Source organism: Archocentrus centrarchus, unplaced genomic scaffold (genome assembly GCF_007364275.1).
Source record: "Archocentrus centrarchus isolate MPI-CPG fArcCen1 unplaced genomic scaffold, fArcCen1 scaffold_55_ctg1, whole genome shotgun sequence".
Lineage (NCBI taxonomy): Eukaryota > Metazoa > Chordata > Actinopteri > Cichliformes > Cichlidae > Archocentrus > Archocentrus centrarchus.
The window spans coordinates 301305-328500 of record NW_022060277.1 but is presented as its reverse complement, the minus strand read 5'-3'; the positions used below and the strand labels follow the sequence as shown (position 1 = coordinate 328500).

Below are 27196 nucleotides of genomic sequence, written 5' to 3'. Positions count from 1 at the left end.
CTCCTCCATGTCTCACTGCCATTGCCCATATGAGCATTGAAGTCTCCCAGTAGGACAGTGGAGTCACCAGACGGAGAACCCTCGAGCACCCTGCCCAGAGACTCCAAAAAAGGTTGGGTAAACTGAACTTCATTCGGCTCATTAGAACAAACAACAGACAAGACCCATTCCCCTGCCCAAAGACGCAGGGAACCAACCCCCTCGTCCACTGGTGAAAATTCCAATGTACAGACAGTAAACTGAGGGGGTACAAGAATACCTACCCCAGCTTGCCACGTTTCCCTGATGGCAACTCCATACTGGAACAGTGTCCAGCCCCTCTCCAGGAGACTGATTCCAGAGCCCAGGCCGTGCGTTGAGGTGAGCCCAACTATATCTCGCTGGTATAACTCAACCTCACGCACTGGCTCAGGGTCCTTCCCCACCGGAGAGGTGACATTCCATGTCACGATAGCAAGCCTCGATGGCCACAGATCAGTCCGCCAGGGCTTCCCCTTGGCTGCTGCCCCCCACACGCATTGCACCAAACCCCTACAGGAGGACGGGCCTATGTCTTCTCTTAGGGCTGTGCCACAGGCTAATGCCCAGCCACCAGTTGCTCTCCCTTGAGCTCCCTCCCCAGGCCTGGCTCCAACTTTGGGTCCCGGTAACCCTATCCCGACAGGGTAAACTGTTTGCTTGATGTGTGTTCCATAGGGGTCATTAGAATCACTCTTTGTCTGGCCCCCACACCCAAGACCAATTTGCCATGGGAGACCCTACCAGGGGGCAAAAGCCTCCAGAAAACAGCTCCTGGGATCACTGGAACACAAAAATCCCTCTACCACGATAAGGTGGCAATTCATGGAGGAGTGGTTTCCAAGCGAAATGCAGATTTTACTTACATATTTACTTACAAGGCCTTTTGACCACTGAGTCCAGTGTTCTTTTTTTCCTTACTTCAGGTAAGATGCTTCTGACATCTCTGGTTCAGGAGTAGCTTCATATTAGGAATGAGACAATTGTAGCCCCTTTCTTTAGAATGTCTATGTGTGGTGGCTGTTGATGCTCTGACACCAGCCTCAGTCCATTCCTTGTGAAGCGCTCCCAAGTTCTGGAATTGACTCTACTGAATTGGCTCTACTGAAAAGGCTGTCTAAGAACAGCCAGCCTTTTCAGCAATGACCTTATTTGACTTCCTCTCATTGTAGAGTGTGTCGATGATCGGCATCTGGATATTTATGAAACTTATGAAACTCCCCAAACCAGACCAGGAAGTTTGTAGTCTTACATGCCTCTCTGCAGCTTCTCTCCTGTCCTAACCCCAAAACCCCAACCTCATAGAAACTGTATCTACTCCCAGACCACCAAATACAAATCAAAAATCAGGAAAAAAACAATTTAAGCTTGAAAATTCACAAAGAACAATATAGTATCCTCAACTGCACCAAAGATTAAAACAGTTAAATGTGGATAATTTAATTTCAAATGATTTAAACACTTGATCAACATATTGATTTATTCTGCCTTACAGAAACCTGGTAACATCAGGATGAATATATTGATGAATCAACACCCCTGAATCATACTATTAGAATCCTCAAAGCGCAGGCCAAGGAGGAGGAATAGCAGCAATATTCCACTCCAGCTTATTAATCAACCATAGACCCAGACAGAGTTTTAATTCATTTGAAAGCCTGACTCTTAGCCTTGTCCACCCAAATTGGAAAACTCCTCAAAAACCAGTTTTATTTGTTGTCTATCGTCCACGTGGCCCTCATTTAGAGTTTCTATCTGATTCCTCAGTCTTTTTATCTGATTTAGTGCTCAGTTCAGGTAAAATAATTATAGTAGATGATTTTAACATCTATTTTGATGCTGAAAATGACAGCCTCAACACTGCATTTAATTTATTAGATTCAACTGACTTCTCTCAAAATGTAAATGAGCCCACCCACCACTTTAATCACATTCTGGATCTTGTTCTGACATACGGCGTAGAAGCTGCACATTTAACAGTATTCCCTGAAAGCATTCTTTTGTCTAATTTCTTGATAACATTTAACTTTACAATAATGGATTACACAGCAGTGGGGAATACATTTCCTTACAGTAGATGTTTTTCTGAAAGTGCAGTCTCCTAACTCTTTCAGATTGCATCTTCTGCATAACATGTAGTCCACCTGTCTGCACCTTCCTCCACTCTTTTATGTTACCCTATGTTCCTCCTTCTTCTTAAAGTATGTGTTCACACAGCCATTTCCATCTTTTTCACAAAATACATCACCATCTGTCCTTCTGCATTTCTGTTCTTAACACCATTCCTACCCAACACCTCCTCGTTACTTGTGTTCCTTTCACCTATATGTCCACTAACGTCTGCTCCAATCACCAATCTCTCTTCCTTGGGGACCATTGTACCACTTCATCCAACTTACTTCAGAATTCCTTTCTCTTCTGACATCCAACTTGTGGTGACAACATTCAACATCTTCCCTTCAATTTCTAGCTTCGACTCATGATCCTGTCTGACAGAACTCACCCCCAACTCTATTCACATATTCTTCTTTCAAGATTACCCCTACTCCATTTCTCTTCCTATCTACACCATGTTAGAACAGTTTGAGTCCATCTCCAGTACTCCTGGACTTGCTTCCCTTCTACCTGGTCTTCTGCACACACAATATGTTTGCCTTCCTTCACTCTATTGTATCAGCTAACTCTCTCCATTTACCAGTCATAATCTCTGTATTTAGAGGCCGTACTCTCATGTCCACACTCCTGCCTTTCCTTCTCTGATGCTGCCTCCAAACACGGCTTTCCCCTTGCCTCTTCCTTTGTCTTCAGCCAACAGTAGCACAGTTTCCAGTGACACTATGTTGACCAACAGTACTGGAGGCAGTTGTTGTTAACCCAGGCCCCGAGTGATCCGGTATGGATATCTCATTCTTTATGATCCACGTTTGATTTGACTAGGATTTCATGCCAGATACCCTTCCTGATACAACCCTCAGGCTTGGGACAAGCACTAGGAGTACACTGGCTTGTGGCCCACCAGTATCTGGGTTAAGTCTTACCATTAATTAATGCTTCATTGGCATATGTGGCACTGGCGCAGTGGGTAGGCGTTGGCCTTGCAGCCGGGGGTTGCTGGTTCGAGCCACTGTCCCTGCGCTGCGTTGTGTCCTATGCAAGACACTTAATCCACATTGCCTAAGGGTAGCACCGGTCTCTGGCTGCATGACCGCAGATCCTTGTCTCTGGATGAGTGATCTGGAACAATCATTTCGTTGTGTGCCTTGTGCGTACAATGACAATGAGTTGAATCTAACATCTATTTCAATTTTAAATATCATCAGCTTATATCTAAAAGGCTGCATTTCACAGACTTTTCAAGGTGGCTGAAATGAAACCACTACCTAAAAAGCCCTTGTGAAATCCAGCTCTTAGCCAACCACAGACAACCTTCCTTTTATTTAAAAGATTCTCAAAAAGTTTTTTTTTGTAAAACAAACTGATTATTTGCAGAGGAATCATTTATTTGAAGAGTTTCAGCCAGGATTTAGAGTTCATCATAGCACAGAAACAACATTCTTGAAGATTACCAATGATCTTATGGCCTATTGGACTTATCTCTGTACCTGTCCTGTTAGGCCTCAGTGCAGCATTGCATACTGTTAATTACAACATTTTATTACAGAGGTTAAAACACACCATTAAAAGAAATGTGCTGTGCTGGTTTGAATTGTATCCATGTGATATATGCCAATTTATGCATGTAAATGGGGAGTGTTCTTCACTCATGAAAGTCAGTCATGAAATTCCACAGGGTTGGGACCAACACTTTTCATGTTATACAGATTCAGACAAAACTGAGATTATTGAATTTGGCCCTAAAAACCTTAGAAATATTAAAAAAAACATGATCTCTAACCATATCCTTCCTCTGGATGGCATTATCTTGGCCTCCAGCAGCACTGTGAGGAATCTTGGAATCATTTTTGACCAGTATATGTCCTTCAAAGTGTATGTTACAATTATATTTAAACTTTTAAAACTAGAAACATCCTGTCTCAGAGTAATGCTTGAAAAACTAGTTCATGCATTTATTATTTGTAGGCTGAACTATTGTAATTCATCATCAAGTTGTTCTAAAAGTTCTCCGAAAAGCCTTCAATTAATCCAGAGCTGAACAAGATTAATGACGGGTACAAGAAAGAGAGATTATTTCCTTTCTGTTGGTTTCTTTTCACTCTCTCCAATCTGTCACATCCTATCCTTTGTTGTGTCATATTATCCTATTAGAGTACATTGCTCTTAAACTGCAGGCTTTCTTGTGTTTCCTAGAGTTTCTATAAGTAGAATGAGTGGCAGAGGCATCAGCTATCAGGCTTCTCTCCTGTAGAATCTAGCTCTCAGTTTGAGAGATTGGGCTTAAGTTTTGACATTCCATGTCCCAATAGCCAGTCTCTGTAGCCAGGGATCTGTCCCCCAGGGCCTCCGCCCTTGGCCACCTCCCGACACACACTGCGTCCGACCCCTACGACTCCACCTGCGGGTGCTGGGCCTACAAGAGAGCGGGCCCATGTCTTCTTTTTGGGCTCGGTCTGGCCAGGCACCACAGGCTAATGCCTGGCCACCAGATGCTCTCCCTTGAGCTCCCTCCCCAGGCCTGGCTCCAGAGTGGGGCCTCGGTAACCCTATCCCAGGCAGGGTAAACAGTTCCCTTGTTGGTATTTCCATAGGGGTCTTCTGAACCGCTCTTTGTCTGGCCCCTCACACAGGACCAACTTGCCATGGGAGACCCTACCAGGGGGACAAGCCCCTGGACAACATAGCTCCTGGGATCACTGGGATGCACAAAGCCCTCCACCACTATAAGGTGGTGATTCACGGAGGAGAATCCCTTCCCACCTCTCTGGTGGGGAAGGAGCCTAAGCTAGTGCATGAGGTTGAGAGATACTGGCTAGATGTAGTCGGGCTCACCTCACTGCATGGCCTGGGCTCTGGAACCAGTCTCCTGGAGAGGGGCTGGACTCTGTTCAAGTCTGGATTTGCCCTCGGTGAGAGGCGGCAAGCTTGGGGTGGGTGTTCTTGTATCTCCCCGGCTTGCTGTCTATACATTGGCGTTTTCACTGGTAGACAAGAGGGTTGCTTCCCTGCGCTTTTGGGCCGGGGAGCAGGTCCTGACTGTTGTTTGCGCTTATGTGCCAAATGAGAGTTCAGAGTACCAACCCTTCTTGGAGTCTCTGGGTAAGGTGCTTGGGGTGCTCCATCTGGCGACTCCATCGTCCTGTTGGGAGACCTCAGTGCTCACGTTGGCAATGACAGTGTGACCTGGAGGGGCGTGATTGGGACTAACGGCCTGCCCAATCTGAACCCGAATGGTGTCTTGTTATTGGACTTCTGTGCAAACCACAGTTTGTCCATAATGAACACCATGTTCAAACATAAGAATGTCCATAAGTGCACGTGGCACCAGGACACCCTAGGTCTCAAGTCAGTGATCGATTTTGTAGTTGTATCACCAGATCTGTGGCCATATGTTCTGGACACTTGGGTGAAGAGAGGAGCTGAACAGTCAACTGATCACCACCTGGTGGTGAGTTGGATCACGTGGTGGGGGAAGATGCTGGACAGACCTGGCGCACCTAAACGTGTCGCGAGGGTGCACTGGGAGCACCTGGCAGAAGTCCCAGTCTGCGAAATCTTCAACTCCCACCTCCAGCAGAACTTCAACAGCATTCCGAGGGAGGCTGAGGACAGTGAGTCCGAATGGACCATGTTCCGCACCTCCATTTTTGAGGCTGCTGCTCAGAGCTGCGATTGCAAGGTGGTTGGTCCCTGTCATGGTGGTAACCCCCGAACAAGATGGTGGTCACCGGAGGTGAAGGGAGCCATCAAGCTAATGGAGGAGTCCTTTCAGGCTTGGTTGGCCTGCAGGATTCCCAAGGCAGCTGACAGGTACCATCAGGCCAAGCGACTCGGGCGGTGGCCAAAGCAAAAACTGGGGAGTGGGAGGAGTTCGGTGAGGCCATGGAAAAAGACTTTTGGATGGCATCAAAGCGATTTTGGCAAACCGTCAGGTGACTTTGGGGGGGCGGGGGGGGGGGGGGGGGGGTGCTCTACTCACATGGTTTATATTGTGCGTGGAGTGCTGCTGACTTCAACTAAAGCTATAGTCAAGCGGTGGAAGGAATACTTCAAGGACCTCCTTAATCCCACTGACATGCCTTCTGTAGTGGAAGCAGAATCTGGGGACAAGGGGGATGACTTGCCCATCATTGGGGGTGAGGTCACTGAGGTGATTAAACAACTCCTTGATGGCAGGGCCCCTGGGGTGGATGAAATTCGCATCCAGAGTTCCTGAAGGCTCTGGATGTTGTGGGGCTGTCTTGGTTGACATGCCTCTGCAACATCGAGTGGAAATCAGGGGCGGTGCCACTGGATTGGCAGACCGGGGTGGTGGTCCCCATCTTTAAAAAGGGAGACCAGAGGATGTGCTCACACTCCTCAGCCTCCCCGGTAAGGTTTATGCCAGGATGCTGAAAAGGAGGGTCCATCTATTAGTCAAACCACAGATTCAAGAGGAACAATGCAGTTTTCGTCCTGGTCGTGGAATGCTGGACCAGCTCTTTATCCTCTCGAGGATATTTGAGCATGTGTGGGAGTTTGCCCATCCAGTCTATATGTGTTTTGTGGACTTGGAGAAGGCATTTGACCATGTCCCTCGGAGTATCCTGTGGGAGCCAGTAATGATCCACAGGTTCACCAATGGAAATCTCACCTTCAGCTGTGTTTACAATCTGATCACCACCAACAAATCCGGCTCCTCGGTGCAGTGCAGTGCTGAAAATACTGGAAGTCACATGGTCCGATCTTGCGTTCTGATTGGTTCTAGGGACATGGAGGCTTTTAGGGGCAATAGGAAGTGGCGTTTTGAGGCTTTTGATAATTCAGACTAGTCAGTGACAGGTATTTAATGGGTTATGGCGCAACATGATTGACTGGCATATAGTACGTGTGGAAAGGATTCCGTAAATATCATTATCTCATTTTTGATGGAGGTGGTAAATGGTAAATGGACTAGTTCTTATATAGAGCTTTTCTACTCTGACTGAACGCTCAACATGTTTGCAACACGTTTGCATTCAGCCATTCGCACACATTCATACAAGTACTTCCTTCTGTAGGTAAGTGCTTTCTATCTACCATTTACACACATTCATACTCCGACAGTTGCACCTTGATACTGAAACTTGGGGTTCAGTATCTTGCCCAAGGATACTTTGGTATGCAGCCTGAAGCAGCCAGGAATCGAACCGCCAACCTTCCAATTAGTAGGCGACCTGCTCTACCTTCTGAGCCACAGCCACCCCAGGTGGCATTCGGCAGCTTTTGCATCTGAACTCTTCATATTTTTCCCTCCTCACTAGGATAGTCTTGATTTCAGTAATATTCATTGGGCCGGATGGAAAGCTCTGGGGGGCAGTATGTGGCCCGCAGACCGCCTGTTGACGTTCACTGCCATCCAGTGTGGAGCACGTCTTCACTCCTTAGGATTGTAGGTCACTGCTGCGTGTCATTAAATGGTTTCTTCTCTCTTCCACAATATATGGTTTGTCCTGTTTCCCTATGCTCTATTTTTTCTCTTCTCTTTCCCCTCACCCCCAACTAGTCAAGGCAGATGGCCGCCACACCCTGAGCCTGGTTCTGCCAGAGGTTTCTTCCTGTTAAAAGGGAGTTTTTACTAACAGAGGGTGGTGGCCTACAAGTGGGCAGGCCCATGTCTCCTCTTTGGGCTGTGCCCGGCCGAGCATCATGGGCTCATTCCCGGCTACCAGACACTCCCCCTCACGCTCCCTCCCCAGGCCTGGCTTCAGGATGGGTCTCTGGTAACCCTGTCCCAGGCAGGGTAAACTTTCCCCTTGTTGTATTTTTCATAGGGGTTCTTCTTCCTTAGCTATTTTATTATATTTTCACTTAAAATGGAATTATCTTTTTTGTTTAAGCTATCATTGTTTGGTAAATGTCAATTTCACAAGCTAGCAAACATGCCACCTTGGGGCCCATTTGGGGGCACTGTGGGCCATGTGGGGTGCACAATTGGCGTGAAGTGAAAAGGGCAGTGGGGCAGCGCATAGTGTGGGTTACCCACAAAAGATGTGGCAAAAATACACACATTGATTACTTAATTAGAACTACAGATACTTGTGTTAAAAAATGACTGGTAAGATAAGATAAGATAAGATAGTGTTTATTTGTCAAATGCACAGTTATACACAGTACAATGCACAGTGAAATGTATTTTGTACCTGCAAAATTAATTAAGGCAAAAGTACTGATTCAACTTTTTTACTCAAGTAAAAGTTAGAAAGTACTTTGAGTACTCTTGAGTACTCTGAAATGTACTCAAAGAATAAAAGTAAAAAGTAGTTCTTTGAAGTCTATTTCTACCAGCTATTTGTGTGCAAAGGAAACTATTAGTACAAGGGGACAGGGACATTATTTCACGTTCTTTTATTCACTCTAATCTGTGTACTCAGTTTGAACATCTATTATGTAGAAGAAAGCAGAGAAAAACAAAGTTTGAAAAACAAATCAAATAGCTCTAAATGCTCTTGCCAACATTACAAAAATCAGTATAGTGCTATAAATGACACATAAATTACATACTCTATAAAGTGTATATTTTATTGGAATGTAAACAGCCATTAAACAGATCACAAATGTAAAAAAAATATCTTGAGCTTATTCAAAATATGAATAGAAAGACAAAATCAGGCATACATTACATAACTACCAAATTCTTCTTTTTAGCTTTAGCAAAAGTTGATTTTTAAAGTTCTTTGAATTAAGGCATCCCCCTATTTGTTCCAAAAAATTGTTGACACCACTTTTTCTGACACCAGCTGAGGCTGGTAGTGGTGTGTTAAGCCTCAATGAAAAGTTGCATATTGCTGGGAAAGACTTTAGTACATCTATTGTCTCAGCTGGGCAGCTCAGGTGTCACTCCAGCTACTTGGAGTTTTTTGGGGAATGGAACTGCTTGATTGCAGAAAAGAAATCATCCTCTTCTGAGGAAGGGGAGGTCTCCCCTTGTTGCTCCACAGGCTGCTCCTTCAGAGGACTTAATGGAGTCCAGGCCTGTGGAATACATAACCAATGAAGAATTGAATCATTTTTCTCCTCAAATACCACATTTGTGATACACAGATTAAAAAAAAAATACACAAAATACAGTATTTTATGCTTTGTAATTTCATTTGACAAACAACATGAGGGTTAGCATATTCATTCATTCATTTTCTTCTGCTTATCTACGGCTGGGTTTTGGGGGCACCAGCCTAAGCAGAGAAACCCAGAGGCATCCCCCAGAGAAACGCTTTTCCTGCAAGAAGAGCATTCACTAAAGGCTCACAGAACTTAGGAAGAAATGCATAGGTGCTTGAGCTTGGTCTTGAGTAGTGTTACTGTAGGTCGTAGCATCCCATCTGCACACTGGCATCTCCCTGAAGAACATCAACTCCTTTGCAAATGAGCTCGTTGTGTTCATATATTCAGAAAGAAAGGAAAGCTCAGCAGGTGTGAGCATGTTTAAAAAAGAAGGAGAAGAAGAAGAAAACAGTAATAAATAAGCACAGAAAATATCAAACACATGATGAAACTCATGACTGGACAGCTGCTGCTAAAACTGTTTCTAATAAAACTACCCTAGTTGTCATTTGCCTGTTAATAAAAGTTTTTAAAAAGAGTTTTGATATAATTATTAAAATTGTATTATTTTGACCCACCACCACCATGCTGCCCCTTTTGAATAAAATAACATTTTATGACATTTACATGATGGAAACTTTACGTTGAGATGGCAGAGCCACGCCCTTCTGCCGCTTGCATCACACGTTCCTTAGTTCCAGACCAGCTAGTTTTCTTTGGCCGAGCACCGAGGGAGTTCACGGTGGAAAAAGTGTTGAACGATTTGAGCACTTGGCACCGTGTCAGTGGAAAAGAGCTACATGATGGGATCAGTAAGCAGTATCTGTTAGGTGTTACGGATAGCAATATTAAAGATACAGTAACAATGCCGGTGAATATGCTACTCTGTGAGCACACGTGTGTGTTCATACATTTTATAAGCTGAAGTTTAACAAAACAAACTGTTGGATTTACATTTGAACCTGAGGTGTTGCGTTTTGCACTCAAACCTGTGTTTGACTAAAGACACAAAATTAACTTCATACATAAGCAGTGGACTGGAGCCATGCAGAGAGCGTTTTTCATTGCTTTAACTCCTATAGTGGGTGTGTAAATAAATCATGTCCTGAGAGTTTGTAGACTCTCAATTTGGTAAGAGATGCTGTTAGTACTCACTGAGCTGGGATCAGAGTATAGGATAGATAGCAGCATTATGGTAAATGGACTGGTACTTGCATAGTGCTTTTCTACTCTAACTGTTGCAGGTGGCTGAGAGACAGCACGTTGATTTAGACAAGGGGGGGGGGGGGGGGGGGGTCAACAGTCCTCTTATTGTTGCATTCGACTCACACAGGGGGCACACACGCTTGACGTGTTTGTTAATGCTGCCCACGTCTTTGCTTAGGCTTGTATGAGCGTGTTTTCACACATGAAAAAAATGTTGTGAAGGTGTGTAGTGTTTCTTTGTCATTTTTTTTTTAATTAAAATTTAATTCTTTTCATATGTTTGTGTTGTGCTGAAATGTATAGGTTCCCACAGAAGACACAATTTGTGTGACCTTGCCACATGGGCCCTTAGATAATGCAGCCAGCTGATGAGGTTACCCAAATGGCAGCAGAGGTCCAGCAAGCTGATAATGAGGGGTGAAGTGACAGGAGAGCCACTGATTGGTCAGAAGAGGATGACTGTTTGGTCAGACGTGTGTGTGTGTGTGTGTGTGTGTGTGTGTGTGTGTGTGTGTGTGTGTGTTTAGGCAAAATTAGGCGCGATAGAGGCTTTGACCTTAACAGCTATAATATCAGTCCATTGTTCTGACCCCAGATCAGGCCTGGTTGAAAATTCAGATGGCTGAGGAAGCCAGGAGGAACAAGAGGCAGTCATTCTTTCATTGTATAGGTGGTGTCCCCCACCCTTCCTCTTGCTGTGCTGCAACCCAGTGAGGGGTGAGTAATGTGAGTAATGGAGAGTAATAGGGTCCAGATAGCAAGTGTGACCATAACCCTATTGTATCCTGTGTCAGCAAGGTCAGAGGTCACCCACTGTGCATACTGGTTCCAGCCCCATTTGACACATCTGGGCCATAAATAAGTTTACCCAACACTAATTACCAGGAACCTGCCAATGGTCTGTGCAGCCTAACGAAGCTCCTGTTATCCTGCATACATACACATACCTCATCACTCCAGTTGAAAGTACATGTATGCCAACAGTATCCTTCAGTCACAGCTCTGCTTGGTACTTTTGGACTGCTGCAAGGCCTCTGTACCTAAGGCCTGAATCCCATTAGGTTTGGCTGCATCATGTTCCTGCTGCAACACAACCTCCAGGACGGTGGTGCTCGCTCAAGCTAATGCTTGTGATTCCACCAGATCTGCTGCATCAGTTTTCAGAAACCTTCCACAAGCAGCTTATTTTCATTCTCTGGCTAAAAGTATATGCTCAATCGATTTTAGTTGTGTCAAGCTGCACCGAGTGGAGGAGAAGGGAAGGAGATCAGACAACACAAGGCACAGAGCATGTGGCCAACTTTCAACATTAAACATTCAATACAAACTAAACACTGAAATGGTCCTAAAGTGCAGGGTGTATAGAACCGACTAAAACTGCATCCTCACAGTGTCACAGACCTTGAATTTTTGGAGCCCTGCAGGGAAAATTCTATTTTATATAGTTGCATAGTTTTATTGTAGACGTGTTGGGTCAAGATTATGTTCTTTGTCCTTTATAGAAATAAGGCATGAATAATATGCCATGTAAATAAACATTGGAATTGGTTATTGTGTTAGGGCACAAGGTTGGCTTGTATGCTTGTGGCAAATAGGATTAAATGCAGTCCTGCTTTCGGTCTTTCTGTTTTCCTCTGTCTCCCCTTGTTTCCTCTCAGCTCTCTGTAATAAAGACATTAAAAATCAAAAATACCTTCTATAAAAATGCTAATCTAAGATAAAGCTCTCCTCCTCTACCCGTTCCCATGTACCATGCCACCTCAGTCACTTGTCCAGTTTTTAACATTGCTGAAAAATTTCCTTTGAAGTTGTATTTAGTTCTATTTTTTTATGTGCAGTTTGCTTAAAAGTTGACATTGAGTGTCCAGTTGTAAATGTAAAAGAGATTTCAAAAGGCAAACTTTTAATCTTACCACATTAAATTGGTGGCTAAAATAATTTCTCCATGGAAAAACATCCCTTTATTAGGAAAACCTGAACACCTGCTTATTCATGCAGCTGTCCGAACCATCGTCAGAGAAATGCATAAAACTGTGGACAAATTCAAGTCCTAGAATGTGATGTCACTGTGGTTGATGTAGCATGATACAGGCGACTACAGGGCAGTTTAAGTGTTTTTGAAACTGATGATCAAATTTTCACAATAATAGTCCTGAGAGTTTACTCTGAATTATAAAAAGCAATGCCATACAGTGAGTTTCAGTTCAGTAATACAAAAAAAAAAAAGAGAGAGGCCAGAGAAGAGGGCAGAGTGGCTGCTATGTAATGCACGGCATGTCCATGTAAGACCACTCCTATCAGCTAATGACAGAAGTGTGATGCTGGAAGAACAAGTTCAGTATGGTGAATCTTGATTTCTGTGGGGCACAGAATTAGGCATTATTAGCATGACTCCATGGAGACAACCTGGAATCTGCCTCCTCAGTTTCCAGATCTTATAGTAGTGCACCTTTGGGTTGTGGTTGAATGGGAGGTTGAAAGCATGAACGTGCAGCTGACTGTAGAAATGTAGGAAAATGTTTTCATCATATTGTTGGCTTGGTGCTGGTGATGCCTCAGTTTCCCAAATGTCATTTTCAATTAATGAGTACTCAAGTCAGTACTGCAGTATTATCATCCAGGCAACAGCATTTGAAAGTAACTACCTCTGTGTGTAAAGGGCAGGTCCTCCCCCTGTCCGTCAACCCTGTAGGAGGGCACTAAGCTCTGAGACTCAGGTCCAGCCCAGTAGTAGCCCCCCTACCACCAGCACCCCTAGTCAGCATTCTCCCACAGCGCTCCTCCCCTCTCTTTTTACCTCTCCCCCACCTCTCCACATGCATGGCATTCACTGTGCATACCTAGGCTGCTAATTCCAACCTGTCACTCCAATCAAAGGATCACCAGTGTTTTGGTTTCCTTCTCTTTTATTCTGCTGGGAAACAGTGTGTTCTGAATGGAAGCAGGGACATGTGTGTGTGTGCGCTGCTGCTGCTGCTGCTGTGTATAATCTGGATATCTGAATGAATTACTTCCTACCACATACTCTCCTCATTGTGTCTCGCCTTTTTGTTTTTGTACATCTGGTTATAAAACCACAAACTTTGGCCAGAGTGTTAGACAAACCCTGCATGTCTCTCTGTCTCAGCAGACACCTGCGCACCGTCTGCAGCTCCTGAAGTATGCACACAGCTTTTGCCGTGCTCTCACAGGAAAAGCTGTGTGCTGCAAGCTCTCCCCATGAAAGCTGCCTCACACTTTTATGGAGAGCTGACAAAGAAAAATTAATCGTTATTCAGAATAACCTTTTATGTGATGATACAACGTTTTCTATAACAGTTTTAAAGAAAGTCAAAAAATTAAATGAAAACTGGCCTTGAAACGTTCCAAAAAAAGGCACTTATGGGAAAAGTGATGTAAGTCAAGTGTAAAATTGTCACTTGTCAGAAGTGTTTTAAAGGTGTCTTTAGGTCTGCTATCTGTGGAGCTATCCTCTAAGGTGCTACCGCTGTATCCTTGGCAGGTCGTACTTTATGCAGAAAATTCTGGTCACAATTTTGTACCTTTTTAATGGAACGGTACAAAATTCACATTATTATTCATGCACACATGAGTAATAATATTCATGTGTGCATGCATTTTATATATTGTGTATTTGCACTTGTGTATTTTCTGCTGTGCGCCCGTAGAGCTAACAAAGAATGTGGCTTATCAAAATGTATTAAAACACTTTTCATTTAATTCCAAGTAAACAAACTGTAAAATCTATGGATAAAATTAATACTTCATCTGATTTTTTTAATTTATTTTTATTTAGAACTTTCACTTGATGCACCACCTTAAATTGTTAACAAAAGAAAAACCTTTTGCTGCTTGGTTACAGATCTGATGTGATCGAACAGTTTGGGGTCATCTCTGCATTTTGGAAAGTACTTTTGTGTTGTGGGACTTCTCCTAATACACCCTGTTTATTCTGCCTCTGGGGAATTTAAGGGACCAGATCATCCAAATTGTGTGTGTGTGTGTGTGTGCGCGCGTGTGTGTGTGTGTGTGGGGGGGGGGGGGGGGGGGGGGGGTACCTGTCATTCAAATTGATGGTTGAAAGTTAACATTCTGAAGTACTGGGTTCTTTGTCACCCCTTGTTGGAATGACAAGTTTCCAGTGACACATGCATATATGAGGTTAATTCTCATCCACAGCCCACAGTAATGGTTGTTAATAGATCTTTGAAGCCCTTGCTTCTCTGCTTGAGATACATTCCGCTGGTGTAAAAAAGAAATGATTTAATGGGTGGCTCTACTACTGTCCATTTATATTTTTCATCACTACATACGTTTCACTTTCAGGTGAACCATGATTGCTCTCCTGGCCTGGGTTTTTGTTCACCTTGTTTAAAGACATTTTCTGTTTGTCTCCCTCTCTGTTTGCAGTTCCTTTGTAACTGGCACTGCATGCTGTGTGAACTTCTCTCCTCTCCGTATCTGGGATGTTGAACGGTAAGTCAGGAAGCTTCTCTATCATGCTACAGCAACTTTGTATGTGACAACATAGAATTAAAATATTATTAGTCATACAACAGATGCTTCCACAAGTGTCTGCTGAATGATGTAGTTGTACATACACAACCAGTGAGACAGAGATAAGGAAAAAGAATGCCGTTGTTTTTTATCATTTAAATGTTCAAGTAATTATTAGCTCATATAGAAAATGTTGCTTTTTAAAAATGAACAGATGCAGCTTCTCTTTGACTGTTTCAAGTATTTTGTCCTTGAAGCAAACTGTGTAGAGCAAAATCAGATCTACTGTAAACACTGATGCAGCTCTGCAACATGACTGCCTGTGATGATAATCCAAATGACAGGAGCACAAGATGATGAGCTGGTAGAAGATTCTTTGCAAAGTTTTAGTTTAGTTTTAGCTTTTAGTTAGATCTGGATTGCTAGGGGCTTCTCGTGATGCACAGTGTTTCTTTTTCACTGACCTTATTTCACTCTCTGTGCGTTTATACACCACTCTGCATTAAATGATTAGTTATTATTAATCTACGGCTCTCTCCCACTATGTGTCTTTTGTCTTGTCTCCCTCCACCCACCCAGCCACCCAGTCACAGCAGGTACCTGCCTCCCCCCTCTGGTGGAGGGCTTGCTCATAGGGGGTCATCTGATCTTGGGGTTTTCTCTGTATTATTATAGGGTCTTTTCATTACAATATAAAGCACCTTGAGGTTACTGTTGTTGTGATTTGGTGCTATATAAATAAAATTGAATTGAATCGAAAGTCTAGTTTCCCATTCCTAATTTACCAGATGATGTATGTTCCCCAAGTTCCGCAAGATCGTCAACTTGCATCTCCAGCAGAACTTCAACAGCATGTTCCGCACCTCCATTGTTGAGGCTGCTGCTCAGAGCTGCGACTGCAAGGTGGTTGGTGCCTGTCTTGGTAACCCCTGAACCAGATGGTGTTCACCGGAGGTGAAGGGAGCCATCAAGCTGAAGAAGGAGTCCTATTGGCCTTGGTTAGCCTGCGGGACTCTGGAGGCAGCTGATGGGTACCAGCAGGCCAAGCAGAACGTGGCTCGGGTGGTGGCTGAAGCAAAGACTCGGGTGTGGGAGGAGTTCAGTGAAGCCATGAAAAAATATTTTCAGGGAGCCTCAAAGGAATTCTGGCAAACCATCAGGTGACTGAGGAGAGCAAAGCAGTGCTCTACTCATGCAATATATATAGTGAGGGTGGGGCGCTGCTGACTTCAACTGAGGTTATAGTCAGGCATCACTGGGGGTGAGGTCACTGAGGTGGTTAAACAACTCCTTGATGGCAGGGCCTCTGGGGTGGATGAGATTCGCCCTGTGTGAGTTCCTGAAGGCTCTGGATGTCGTAGGGCTGCCTCTGCAACATCATGTGGTGATCTTGGGCTGTGTCACTGGATTGGCAGACCGGGGTGGTGGTCCCCATCTTTAAGAAGGGAGACCAGAGGGTGTGCTCCAACTATCGGGTATTACTCTCCTCAGCCCCCGTGGTAAGGTCTATGCCAGGGTGCCGGAAAGGAGGGCCCGTACGTTAGTTGAACCTCGGATCCAAGAGGAACAATGGTTTTCATCCTGGTTGTGGAACGCTGGACCAGCGCCTCATCCTCTTGAGGATATTCGAGCTTGCGTAGGCGTTTGCCCATCCAGTCTACCTGTGTTTTGTGTACTTGGAGAAGGCATTCGACCGTGTCCCCCGGAGTATCCTGTGGGGGTGCTGTTGGAGTATGGGGTGTCCGGCCCATTTTTGTGGGTCATTCAGTCCCTATACAACCGCAGTGAGAGCTTGGTCTGTATTGCTGGCAATAAGTCGGACTCGTTTCCTGTGAGTGTTGGACTTCTTCAGGGCTGCCCTTCGTCATTGATTCTATTCATAATTTTTATGGACAGAATTTATAGGTGTAGCCCAGTGGTGAAAGGCTTCCAATTTGGTAGCCTCAGAATCATCTCTGCTCTTTGTGGATGATGCGGTCTTGTTGGCTTCATCAGGGGATGCCCTCCAGCTTGCACTGGAATGGTTTGCAGCCGAGTGTCAATCGGCTGGCATGAGAATGAGCACCTCTAAGTCAGAGGCCATGATCCTCAGCCGGAAAAGGGTGGCATGCTCACCTCGCTCAGGGACCAGTTGCTGCCCCAAGTGGATGAGTTTAAATATCTCGGGGTCTTGTTCACGAGTGACGAGAGAAGGGAACGGGAGATTGACAGATGGATCAGGGCTGTGTTTGCAGTGATGTGGATACTGCGCTGCTCCATCGTGGTGAAGAGGGAGCTGAGGCAATTTACCAGTCAATCTCCATCCCTATCCTCACTTATGGTCACAAATTTTGGGTAGTGATCAAAAGAGCAAGATCATGGATACAAGCGGCATAAATGAGCTTTCTCCAAAGGGTGGCTGGCCTCTCCTTTAGATATAGGCTGAGAAGTGCATTCATTTGGGAGGGGGTCAGAGTAGAGCCGCTGTTCCTCCACATCAAAAGGAGCCAGATGATGTGGTTTGGGCATCTGACTAGGATGTCTCCTGGGTGCCTCTTGTGTGAGGTGTTCCAGGCATGTCCTAAATTATATCTCTTCTCTGGCCTGGGAACACCTCAGTGTCCTGTCACCCGGCCCCGGACAAGTGGGGATGGCCGTAGTCTCTGTTGATTTTACGTTTTGCTAACAAGTCTGCAACAATTTAAAGACACCGCAAGTCTTGAGCATTGGCAATCCCAAGTGAGAGACTGTTGAAAATTCCTTCCTTTGAAATAAATGTAAATGATACTTGACCTGGCTGTAGCTCAGGAGGTAGGGCAGGTCGTCTACTAATCTCGTAAGGTCTCCGAAGTATTGGCATGCAGACTTGAGCAAGGACTGGAGCAAGCCACTATTCACAGAATGGTGGCAGTTTTGAAGCAGGCCAGTGGTAAATAGTAAATAAAGGGTTAATGACTGAAAGATCTGATATCGGTCCTTTCTAGTTACCAGGAATTTAAAGCCATTAAAATGCCTCCTTTTGGAATGGCCATCTTGTAAATAGGGGTTGCTGTGGACAGAAACTTTGACCTGCTGTTTAACTTTAGGAATTGTAGCGACCAAATAAACCTAATAGAAGTCAAACTAGTGAAGAGTAAACTATCCAATCATGCTATGCAACCAACTTTTAGGATGTCAGATTCCAAATCTTATGACGAAACCACGTGGGTGGGGCTGGATGTTTACTCCCCACACCTCCCAATTAGGGGATAACCTTCTCTACCTTTTGAGAGGTAGCGCAGCTGAGGAACACTGCAAAAAACATTTTCAAATAATAACAAAGATAATTAATTAACTCTTCTATACAAAGAAAAAACATGTATAAAAAGATCCAGAAATGCAACCCCCTTTTCAAGGCCCAGCTCAATTAAGAAAGACTGGCTAAATAATGGAGACCAGTTCTCTTGTTTGACAGAAAGTCAAATCATAATTATATAAAAAATAAATACAATAAAGCAAAATGGGTTTAAATATGAATACAAATATTAAGTAATGATGGTCAGATGAGATGATGACATTAGAAATACTTTATTTATCCAATATTTGGGAAATTATTTTAACAATATGTCTCTGCCAGACACATGTATTGTATTACAGAAGGTGATAGCATGTGTTATGAAAGATTATCTGTATCTGTCCTTGTGGTTATATCAGTTCATACAAATGCCAACTTGTTCAGTGACCTCCTCTCCACCACAGCTTCAAAAGTGTCCATTTTTCAGCCAGTCACGGTGCCACCTTCTCCAATGCTGCTTCCCCAGCAAATCACAGCAAAGTCACTGTCCTTGTTACAGCTGAGCAATGAAAATCTCCATCACCTCTCCAGGCTCTCTCCGCCCTTATTCTTGAAAACTAGTACCAGTACACTCCATTACTCAGGCATCCCCTCACTCTCCAGGATTGTGTTCAACAATCTAGTTCAAAACTCCGCTGCCCTCTGTCCTAGACATTTCCATACCTCCACAGGTATACCAGCTGGGTTAAATGATTTTACACTTTTCATCTTCTTCATGGCTGCCCTCACTTCCTCTTTACTAATTCTCTGCACTTTCTAATTCACTCATTTTTCCTCCATGGGTCCTCCCCTCTCTCTCATTTTCTTCATTCATGATCTCCCCATCTTCTCAATACACTCTCTTCACGTGTTAGCACGTTTCCATCTCTATCCTTGATCACTCTAACCTGCTGCACATCCTTTCCAGCACAATCTCTCTGCCTATCCATTTGATACAGGTCTGTTTCTCCTTCCTTAGCATCCAGACTCACATACAACTCACTATAAGCCTTTTCCTTTGCCTTTGCTCCCTCCCACTCCCTCTACCTTCTTCATCTCCCTGACAATTCCACATTTTCTTTGCTAACCTCTTCCTTTGAGTACTTCCCTGTACTTCCTCATTCGACCACCTCTCTGCTTTCCTCTGTCCAAAGGATACATCATATATTTTCTTTTCTGTTTCCCCTCACCACTTCAGTTGTACTTATCCAATCATCTGGCAACCCTTCCCTACTACCCTGTCTGTCTCAGCTCTGCCCTGAACTTTGTGCAATGTTCTTCTTTTTTCAACCTGCCATTTAATCCTGGAATCTGCCTTCACTCACTGCCTCTTCTTGATTTCCAGTTTAAAGCTGAATTCATGTTTTTAATACCCAAATTTGAGCCGGGACACTAGAGTCCTTTGAGAAGTCAGTTGGTTGGCAGCTCAGCTCCCCTCTTCACCCAAGTGAAGACATGGTGTTCGTTATGGACAAACTGTGGTTTGCACAGAGGTCTAATAACAGAACACCACTCAGGCTCAGATCAGGCAGGCACCCCAAGCACCCCATTTACGCCCATCCGGGTTTAACTGTTGTTGTCCATGTTAGCACTGAAGTCTTCCAGAAAGACAACAGAGTCACTTGATGGAGCATCCCACCCATCAACTCCAAGAAGGCTGGGTACTCTGAACTGTCATTTGGTGCATAAGCATATTTGTACAAGAATACTTGGCAGCAAGCCAAGGAGATACAAGGATACCCACCCCAACCCACCACCTCTTACCAAGGGCAACTCCAGACTGGAACAGAGTCCAGCCCCTCTCGAGGAGACTGGTTCTAGAGCCCAGGCCGTGCGTTGAGGTGAGACCGAATATATCTAGCTGGTACCTCTCAACCTCACGCACTAGCTTGGCCTTTGATAATTACCAATACTCTTAATTTAGGGCAAGTGTGGCATAAACCTTACATTGGGTGGTGGTCTAATAACTTTGTTAAGCACTGTAAATGAATCTTTCCTCTGCCTCTTTTTCGGTAATGGTACATTATGGTCATCTTTTCAGAATGCAGTCTTCTGCTAGGTCTCAGCCAATTCTCCTTTCAACTTCAAACTGCTTAACACATAGGTGTCCACTAGTGTTATAGTACTCGAGACCAGTCTTGGTCTTGGAATCGACCGCATTTGTACTCCGTCTTGTCTCAGTCTCAGACAATGAGGACTCGGGATTTTATTTCAAGACCACAACTGTGGAAATATCACTAAATTGCCAGAATATTGTCCAATTTATTTGTTAACATCTTTGCTTTTATTGGATGCAAAACGTACTGATTCAAATCCAAAAAAGATTGCGCTCCTCTGAGGTCTTCTCCCAGTGCTCCCAGTACTAACTGCAGAAATACACAGCTCGGTCAGAACCAACCAATCAGAGGCAGGAGGAGGGTCTCAGCACCGTCAGTCATGCTTTTGTATGCACTGCTCACGCTCTCCCTAAAAGTCTTGGTCCTGTCTCGGTCTCGATGTACTCTGGTCATGGTCTTGACTACAGCACTGGTGTCTACAAATAAAGAATATGTTTTTGTTATTAGACTGACTGACTAAGTTTTTTCTATTTACAATGTCCTGATTTTTTGGTTAACATGGATATGTAACACATCTGGTTTGCTGCTCAAGTGCAAAGCTCAACATTCACAGTGTTTTAAATAATGAAGATCAGCTACTTACTCTTGTCCAAGGTGTGTGCTAACTGAAAACAAATGTGAGCTCCCTTTTCCCCCTGTAACAGGGACAAATTTTATGTTATTTCCTGTCTTCAGAGTGGGGAGAGTGCAGTCTGCAGTAGGAGTATCCATTCACTTGGAGGACTGCACCCTGAACCACCTCATAATTTCTGGTGCAAGGAGTCTCTCAGTTAAAACACTAACAAAAGCTGTAGTTAAATGATTTGTGAAGTAGCTTGGCATTGTGGAAGTTGTGTGTACCAAGACTGTGAATGAAAATTGCAAGATACAGTCTGACTCAGCCAATATTACACATTTTTGGGGGGGCGGGGGGACACCAAGGCATTCTTAAGTCAGCCACGAGATGTCTGGCTGGTTGTGTCTGTCTTAGGGTCTCCTCCCAGTTGGACATGCCTGAAACATCTCATGAGATACTCAGTTGACTCCTTTTGATATGTGGGAGCAGCAGCTCTGCCCTCCCCAAATGGCCAAGCTCCTCATTCTCTCTAAGGCTGAGCCAGCCACCCTTTGGAGGAAGCTCATTTCTGCCACCTGTGTCTGTGATCTTTCAGTCAGTATCTACAGTTGTTAGCCATTGGTAAGGATATAAATGTAGATCAACTGTGCTTCATAGTGTGTGTATTTAACTTAATTCCAGTGCTTTTCTTTCATCGCTGATCTGAACAGTGTCACATATGAGACTATGTGGTAATTTAAATTTCATATACCATTTAGGTGATGTTTTTCTTTGATATTAGAAATATTTTAACTGTAACCACGTTTCATTTCAGTTACCCAGTGTGTGTCCCTTGGCGTATTTCATCTTAGTCAGTATGACCATCTTGAAAAAAAAGTTGTCCACGCTTGAGATATTCAAATTGTATTTATGTTACATTTAGTCACATGAATCCAAATTATGTAACTACTTTTAAATGAAATACCTGCAAGTAACATTAGTTAAACTCTTCATCACTAACTTACCATTAGATGAGTCAATTACATATGTGCTGCTGCAGTACATTGTTGGGTAAATTCAGTAACACTGTCATCTGTTGTCAAAACAATCATACTAAAAATAACTTTATGAACATAGTGAGCCTTGTTGTAATGTTGCTACTTATGCTGGTCCCCTCCAGTTTGAGCTCTGTGTCAGTAATGTTGCAGGAGTATTCCATTAATTTGCAATTATTTTTATCATTGTTTTGAACTTAGTGTTTCCATCTTTGAAGCTGGCGTCCTCGGAGTGTAACTGTAATTCAGGTTTGAAGACAGGGAAAAGTTGAGGTTGAAGCTGAGGAAAAGCAAAGATTCCTGCAGGAGGAAGCTGAAGGCTGGAGGCCAAACTCAAGCAGGACAAAATGAGGGATGTTTGGAGTGGAATAAAGAAAACTAAGGTTTAAGGTGACAGACAGCCAGTGAGCAAATGAGTAAACCACCACCCTCTGCTGCCACCTTCACCATAAACCGTGGCTCTCACACCCCGACTACTTGGAGATATTTTGACTTTCTCCCCCACAATTGACAGCCCCCCCCCCCCCCCCCCCCCCCCCCACACACACACACACACATGCATCTGATAAACATTCCCTGCTTTACTGTGATTTCCAGCAACAGGAGACAGCTGGAGAAACTAGACCAGGGCAAAGCTTCAGGCCCTGATGGCATCAGCCAGGCGGTTCTGTGGGTGTGTGCTGCTGGCTGTCTGTGATCCTGAGTCATTGTTACAGGCTGAGTCTGAAGCAGGAGAAGAGACCAGTGCTGCTGAAGATTTTCTGTCAGTCAGTTGTGGTGAGTGCAGCGCACTTTACTGTTTGCTAGGAGAGCAGCATCGGAGCTGCAACAGCAACAGACCGAATAAACTAATTAGGAGGGCTGGCTCTGTGATTGGCTACAGACTGTACACTTTTGAAGCTGTAGAGGTCACTGAACAAACTATTAGCTGCTCTGCACCATTTACAGAACAGGCAGCAGAGCAAAGACTGATTCAGCTGTGCTGCCACAAGGACAGATACAGAAAATCTTTCATATCACTTTCAATAACTTTTCAATACGATACATCTGCAGCAGAGAATCATCGGCTCTTTAGTTTTAACATTTTATTGCAATTTAAAGTTCTGCTTCACTTTGTTGAAATACAGTAATCTTAGTTGTATTATTATCATTTGTTTACTACTCATTATGGATAAAGTAATAATACTGTGAAGCGTTTCTCTACAACTCTGATCACAAACCAGGAAAAACAGACGCAGATTACAAGTACAAATATCTGTGTCCACATTGGGGAAATAGTCTACGTATTACTTTGAGACAGAAAATTGAACCTGAGGTGACACAGAATTGGCTATAACACACTAACACACAATGACCATAGACAAAAATTTGTATAATTTTCTTTATGGTCCAAATCCTTTCAAAAATAACTGAATAGCCCATATTTTAATTTCCTATTTCTGAGGAAGTATAATGTGCAATTACTAACATGAACACAGTGATTCAGCTAGAATTTTGTGATACCTTCGGACGGCGCAGTACCGTCTGCACCCTCCAGCAGCGCCCTCAGCCCCTGCGCATTAGTGCATCCACCCGAGCCAAGGGTGCAGGCTTCCAGGAGAGATCCCAGCTAACACTTCCTGTCTTTCTGGAAAGCATCAGTGAATGCTGTGTGTTTGCAGGTTAAAGGACCAGCACAAGTCTTTTGTCATATCAAGTCGATCTGTTTTATAAGTTATGGTCAGGGCTCACCATTAAGTGTTCACAAGCAGAATCCTCATGTTTGAATGATAAGTAGTTTGTACAGTAAGACTATGATTTTGAGAAGAGCAGCTTTCAAACCAGAACTTATTAACTTATAATTTAAGAATAACTGTACAACCATTTACAAAAAATTATTTCCAAAAAGGATCCAGTGTAAAGTTTAAAAACGAAATGCAATAAATTGCATATCATTTAAAGCATGTGTTTAATTGGAAATATTACAAAAACAGCCCATTAAATGGTAGAATTGAGAGATTTTAGTGAAAGCTTTGAGATTTTTTTCTCTTTTTTTTTTGTAGAAAAATAACAGTATAAATAAGGTGGTATTTTTCTGGGTTTATATTACTGTACCCACTGTACACTACAATCATTCAGTATCATCAGGCTAAGCTCAGACTTCAACTGAGTACTTTTGGCTTCAGTTTTAAAGTCATTTAATAGTTTTTCTTTCTCACCGTCTTGCAGTTAATTTTTTTTCTCATCCCAGAGGGACAAAGAATCTTATGATCACCCATATAGAGGCGCATCCCATACAAGGGGCACCATCCAAGCAGCACCCCAATGTTTCACACTGTCTTCACTCATGGCTAAACACAGAAGGGAAAAAAGCATCAAAGAGAATGGACCCTGACCATCACTCCCAGCACCCAGTGTTACCCTCTGTTCCTTCAGAAACGAGGTGCTCTTTCTAACAATCGAATGGCTAGGCCTGGATTCCTCACATTCCTGAATCTAAAAGGAGCGGAGTTAAATGACTGCATCGGAGTGGAAGCTCTGTTATACAAATTGCAGACATTTTTTCCGCCTTTGAAGTGCACACGTGTATGTGACATTTTGAAGGTTCCTTCATTGACAGTGATCCCAGAATCCACCTGACCCCTCATCCCAACACCCACCCTCCACTGACTCAGGAAAGCTGCAGTTGTGCTGCAGCAAACTCAGAGGTGTAGGATAAATTGGGTGGACAAGCAGCAGGTTGAACGGCTCACTTCTGTTTGTTTTAGTGACTAAAAACCTCAGCAGGGCTCCTTTTCTCTACCTGTCTGATGGCTTTTGACAAGAGATCCTGTTTCCCAGCACATCCCCAGGCTCCAGTTTTAGACTTTCCAAGAGCCTCCAATCACTGTTGTCACAAAAACACACACACACACACACACACAACCCCGTTCTTCAGCTGCCCCATACTGGAGGATAATGCCCTTAGCCTTTCTTAGTTTTTCTTTTTTTTTCAACATTGTCAATTCATTAGTAATTCCTTTCACAACTTGTGTGTGTGTGTGGCCCCTAAAGCCAACCTGACTCCTACAATGAGGCCAGACAGGCTTAAATCAAGATAGACCCTGTGTGTCACACAGCCAGAAGTCCCTTCATAACAAATACTAAGTCTGTGCCCCCTGAGGGCACCAGGCTACCCATCTTATAAAGTCTCTTCCCTTTATTCTCAAGCAACATAATTATTTTCCTCAAAAAATATGCATTTACATGTGAATCTTTGTCATTTTAATGGCGGTTTTTACAAGCTTTAGTGAAATCCATCAACATTAAAACAGCAGCTCAGTTTCGTTCTGTTAGACCATGTTTGAAGTCGACAAATGCTTTTTTTGTCTTGTGTTTTTCAGGGATGTATCTGACTTTCTTTCAGGTTCTCAGGTCGTCGGTTTGGCATGCATAACAGTTGAGATTATTGAGAGTTTGGGAAATAGTAACAGCAGAGCCTAACAGTCCAAGAACCAGTCAGACAAAGGCCAATTTCAGGTATTTTACATCATAGAATTAGAAAGGGTGGTCAGATCAGAACATTATTCCACTGCTCACTACCAGATACAGTCATTTGGACAGATTATATGCTTGTGCCTCAATCCTGTAATCATACACAACCCCTAAAAGCTAGTGACCTACCAATTTGAGAATCCCTGCTGTTTTGTGCTGTGTTCCAGCTCATTTCATGGTGCAGTTACTGCCTTTAAGATCACTGCACAGATGTCAGGTCTATTTGATGAAAACCTTTCTTTTATTTTCATCTCACATTTGGCTGATTCGCTTTTTTTTTACTCATTTTTTTAGAACAAGGTAAGATTGCAATAATCTTGTTAAAAGGATTTCAGAGGCTAGGGTTATGAATTGATGATCTTTTTAGTTACAGTGGTAGTGCTGTGACATCATTATTTAGTTATGAATGGACAGGCTCGTATCCCTTTGGCTTAAATGAGTTTCTCTTTGTGGCATGTGCTAAGCTGCCTGGTTTTAGTGGTAAGGGGAAAATGGGGGGTCACTACCTCACAACTACCCCACATAGACACAAACTCTTAGTCATGAGACCCTAGCAATGAGAAAGCTCTCACCCAATAAGGCACCCTGTGGGGAAAGCCCTGGCCCAATAAGAATGCCCCCTGAGGTAAGGCTAGGGGATTACCACCCCAAGGCTACGGATTGAGCTCCAGGGTGAGGGAGGGGGACATGAGTTGAGGCATAGGGCTACTCAGTCACTATGACCAGCAGTCTCCTTTAAATGGTTGCTACGAGGCAGGTATCAAACATGCGAGAGTCACACACAGTCACGGTCATGGAGGGTATTAAATGGCAACAAAGAGACAGTTATTCTCTAATAATCCGTCCTGCTGGGTGCAAGTTATTCTCCAGTAATCAAGAGCTGAAGAGCAAGTGGGATGGAGCTGTGATCACAAGAGCATAGTGCTGCACGGCGGTGGACTCAAGAGAAACACACACACACAGGTCACACTGCGTCTGCCCAGACACCCATACCTACAATGTATCTGTCTTGCTATCCTCACTCAGACTATATGGACAAAAATACTGGTCCACACCTCTTAATCTTTAAATTCAGCTGTTTTCAGTCTTGTTGCCACATGTGTAGAAAATCAAGACCCTAATTATGCAGTCTGTCCTTATAACAATTTGTGAAAGAATTGTCGTTCTAAAGAACTCACATAATTTGAGTGTGCTATTGTAAATGTCTTCCTTCTAGATATTCCATGATCAACTGTAAGTGGTAGTATTGCAAAGTGGAAGCATTTAGAAATCACAGGATCTCAGTGGCAGACCACGTAAAACTTGAGAGTGGACTCGCCGAATGCTGAGGCGCATAGTGTGTAAAAATGCTCTGCTGACTCTCCTCTGGCATTAAGCATCAGCAGAAAAACAATGAGTGCAAGTATAAACAGAGTAAATAAGGTGAATGAAAAGAAACACTCAGTGCATTATGGGAACCCCCCAGCAGCCTAGGCCTATAGCAGCATAACTAAGAATAGAATAGAATAGAATAGAATGCTTTATTGTCATTATACAGGATGTACAATGAGATTGGAGGGCCACTCCTGTTCAGTGCCATGCAACAGAAAGTCAAACTTTCTAAAATATAAAATATAAATTAGAACTTCTAAAAATATACAAAAAATAAAAGAATGTATAAAAATATATACATTGTAAAGAATAAAATAAGTGTATACATATAATAATGAAGATGGTGAGTATTGCACTTGGTGAATGAATATTGGATATTATACAATATAGCAGTGATAGATATTGTTCAGTATGA

The 27196-nt window shown here is 43.5% G+C and overlaps 1 protein-coding gene and 1 long non-coding RNA gene across 3 annotated transcripts in view; one reads left to right on the top strand and one right to left on the bottom strand.

Annotated features, from left to right (window-relative positions):
- The window catches only part of fbxw4 (F-box and WD repeat domain containing 4), a 68867-nt gene that overhangs the window by 26748 nt on the left and 14923 nt on the right, over positions 1–27196 (top strand). For both annotated transcript variants that reach the window (XM_030725485.1, XM_030725484.1), the window contains one exon: positions 14812–14877. In XM_030725485.1, the coding sequence (XP_030581345.1) occupies positions 14812–14877 (66 nt within the window). The remainder of the gene's footprint in view (positions 1–14811; positions 14878–27196) is intronic.
- LOC115777554 (uncharacterized) overlaps positions 8990–27196 on the bottom strand; it is a 40897-nt gene continuing 22690 nt past the window's right edge. The window contains exon 3 of the long non-coding RNA XR_004019639.1: positions 8990–9126. This is a non-coding gene — a long non-coding RNA (uncharacterized LOC115777554). The remainder of the gene's footprint in view (positions 9127–27196) is intronic.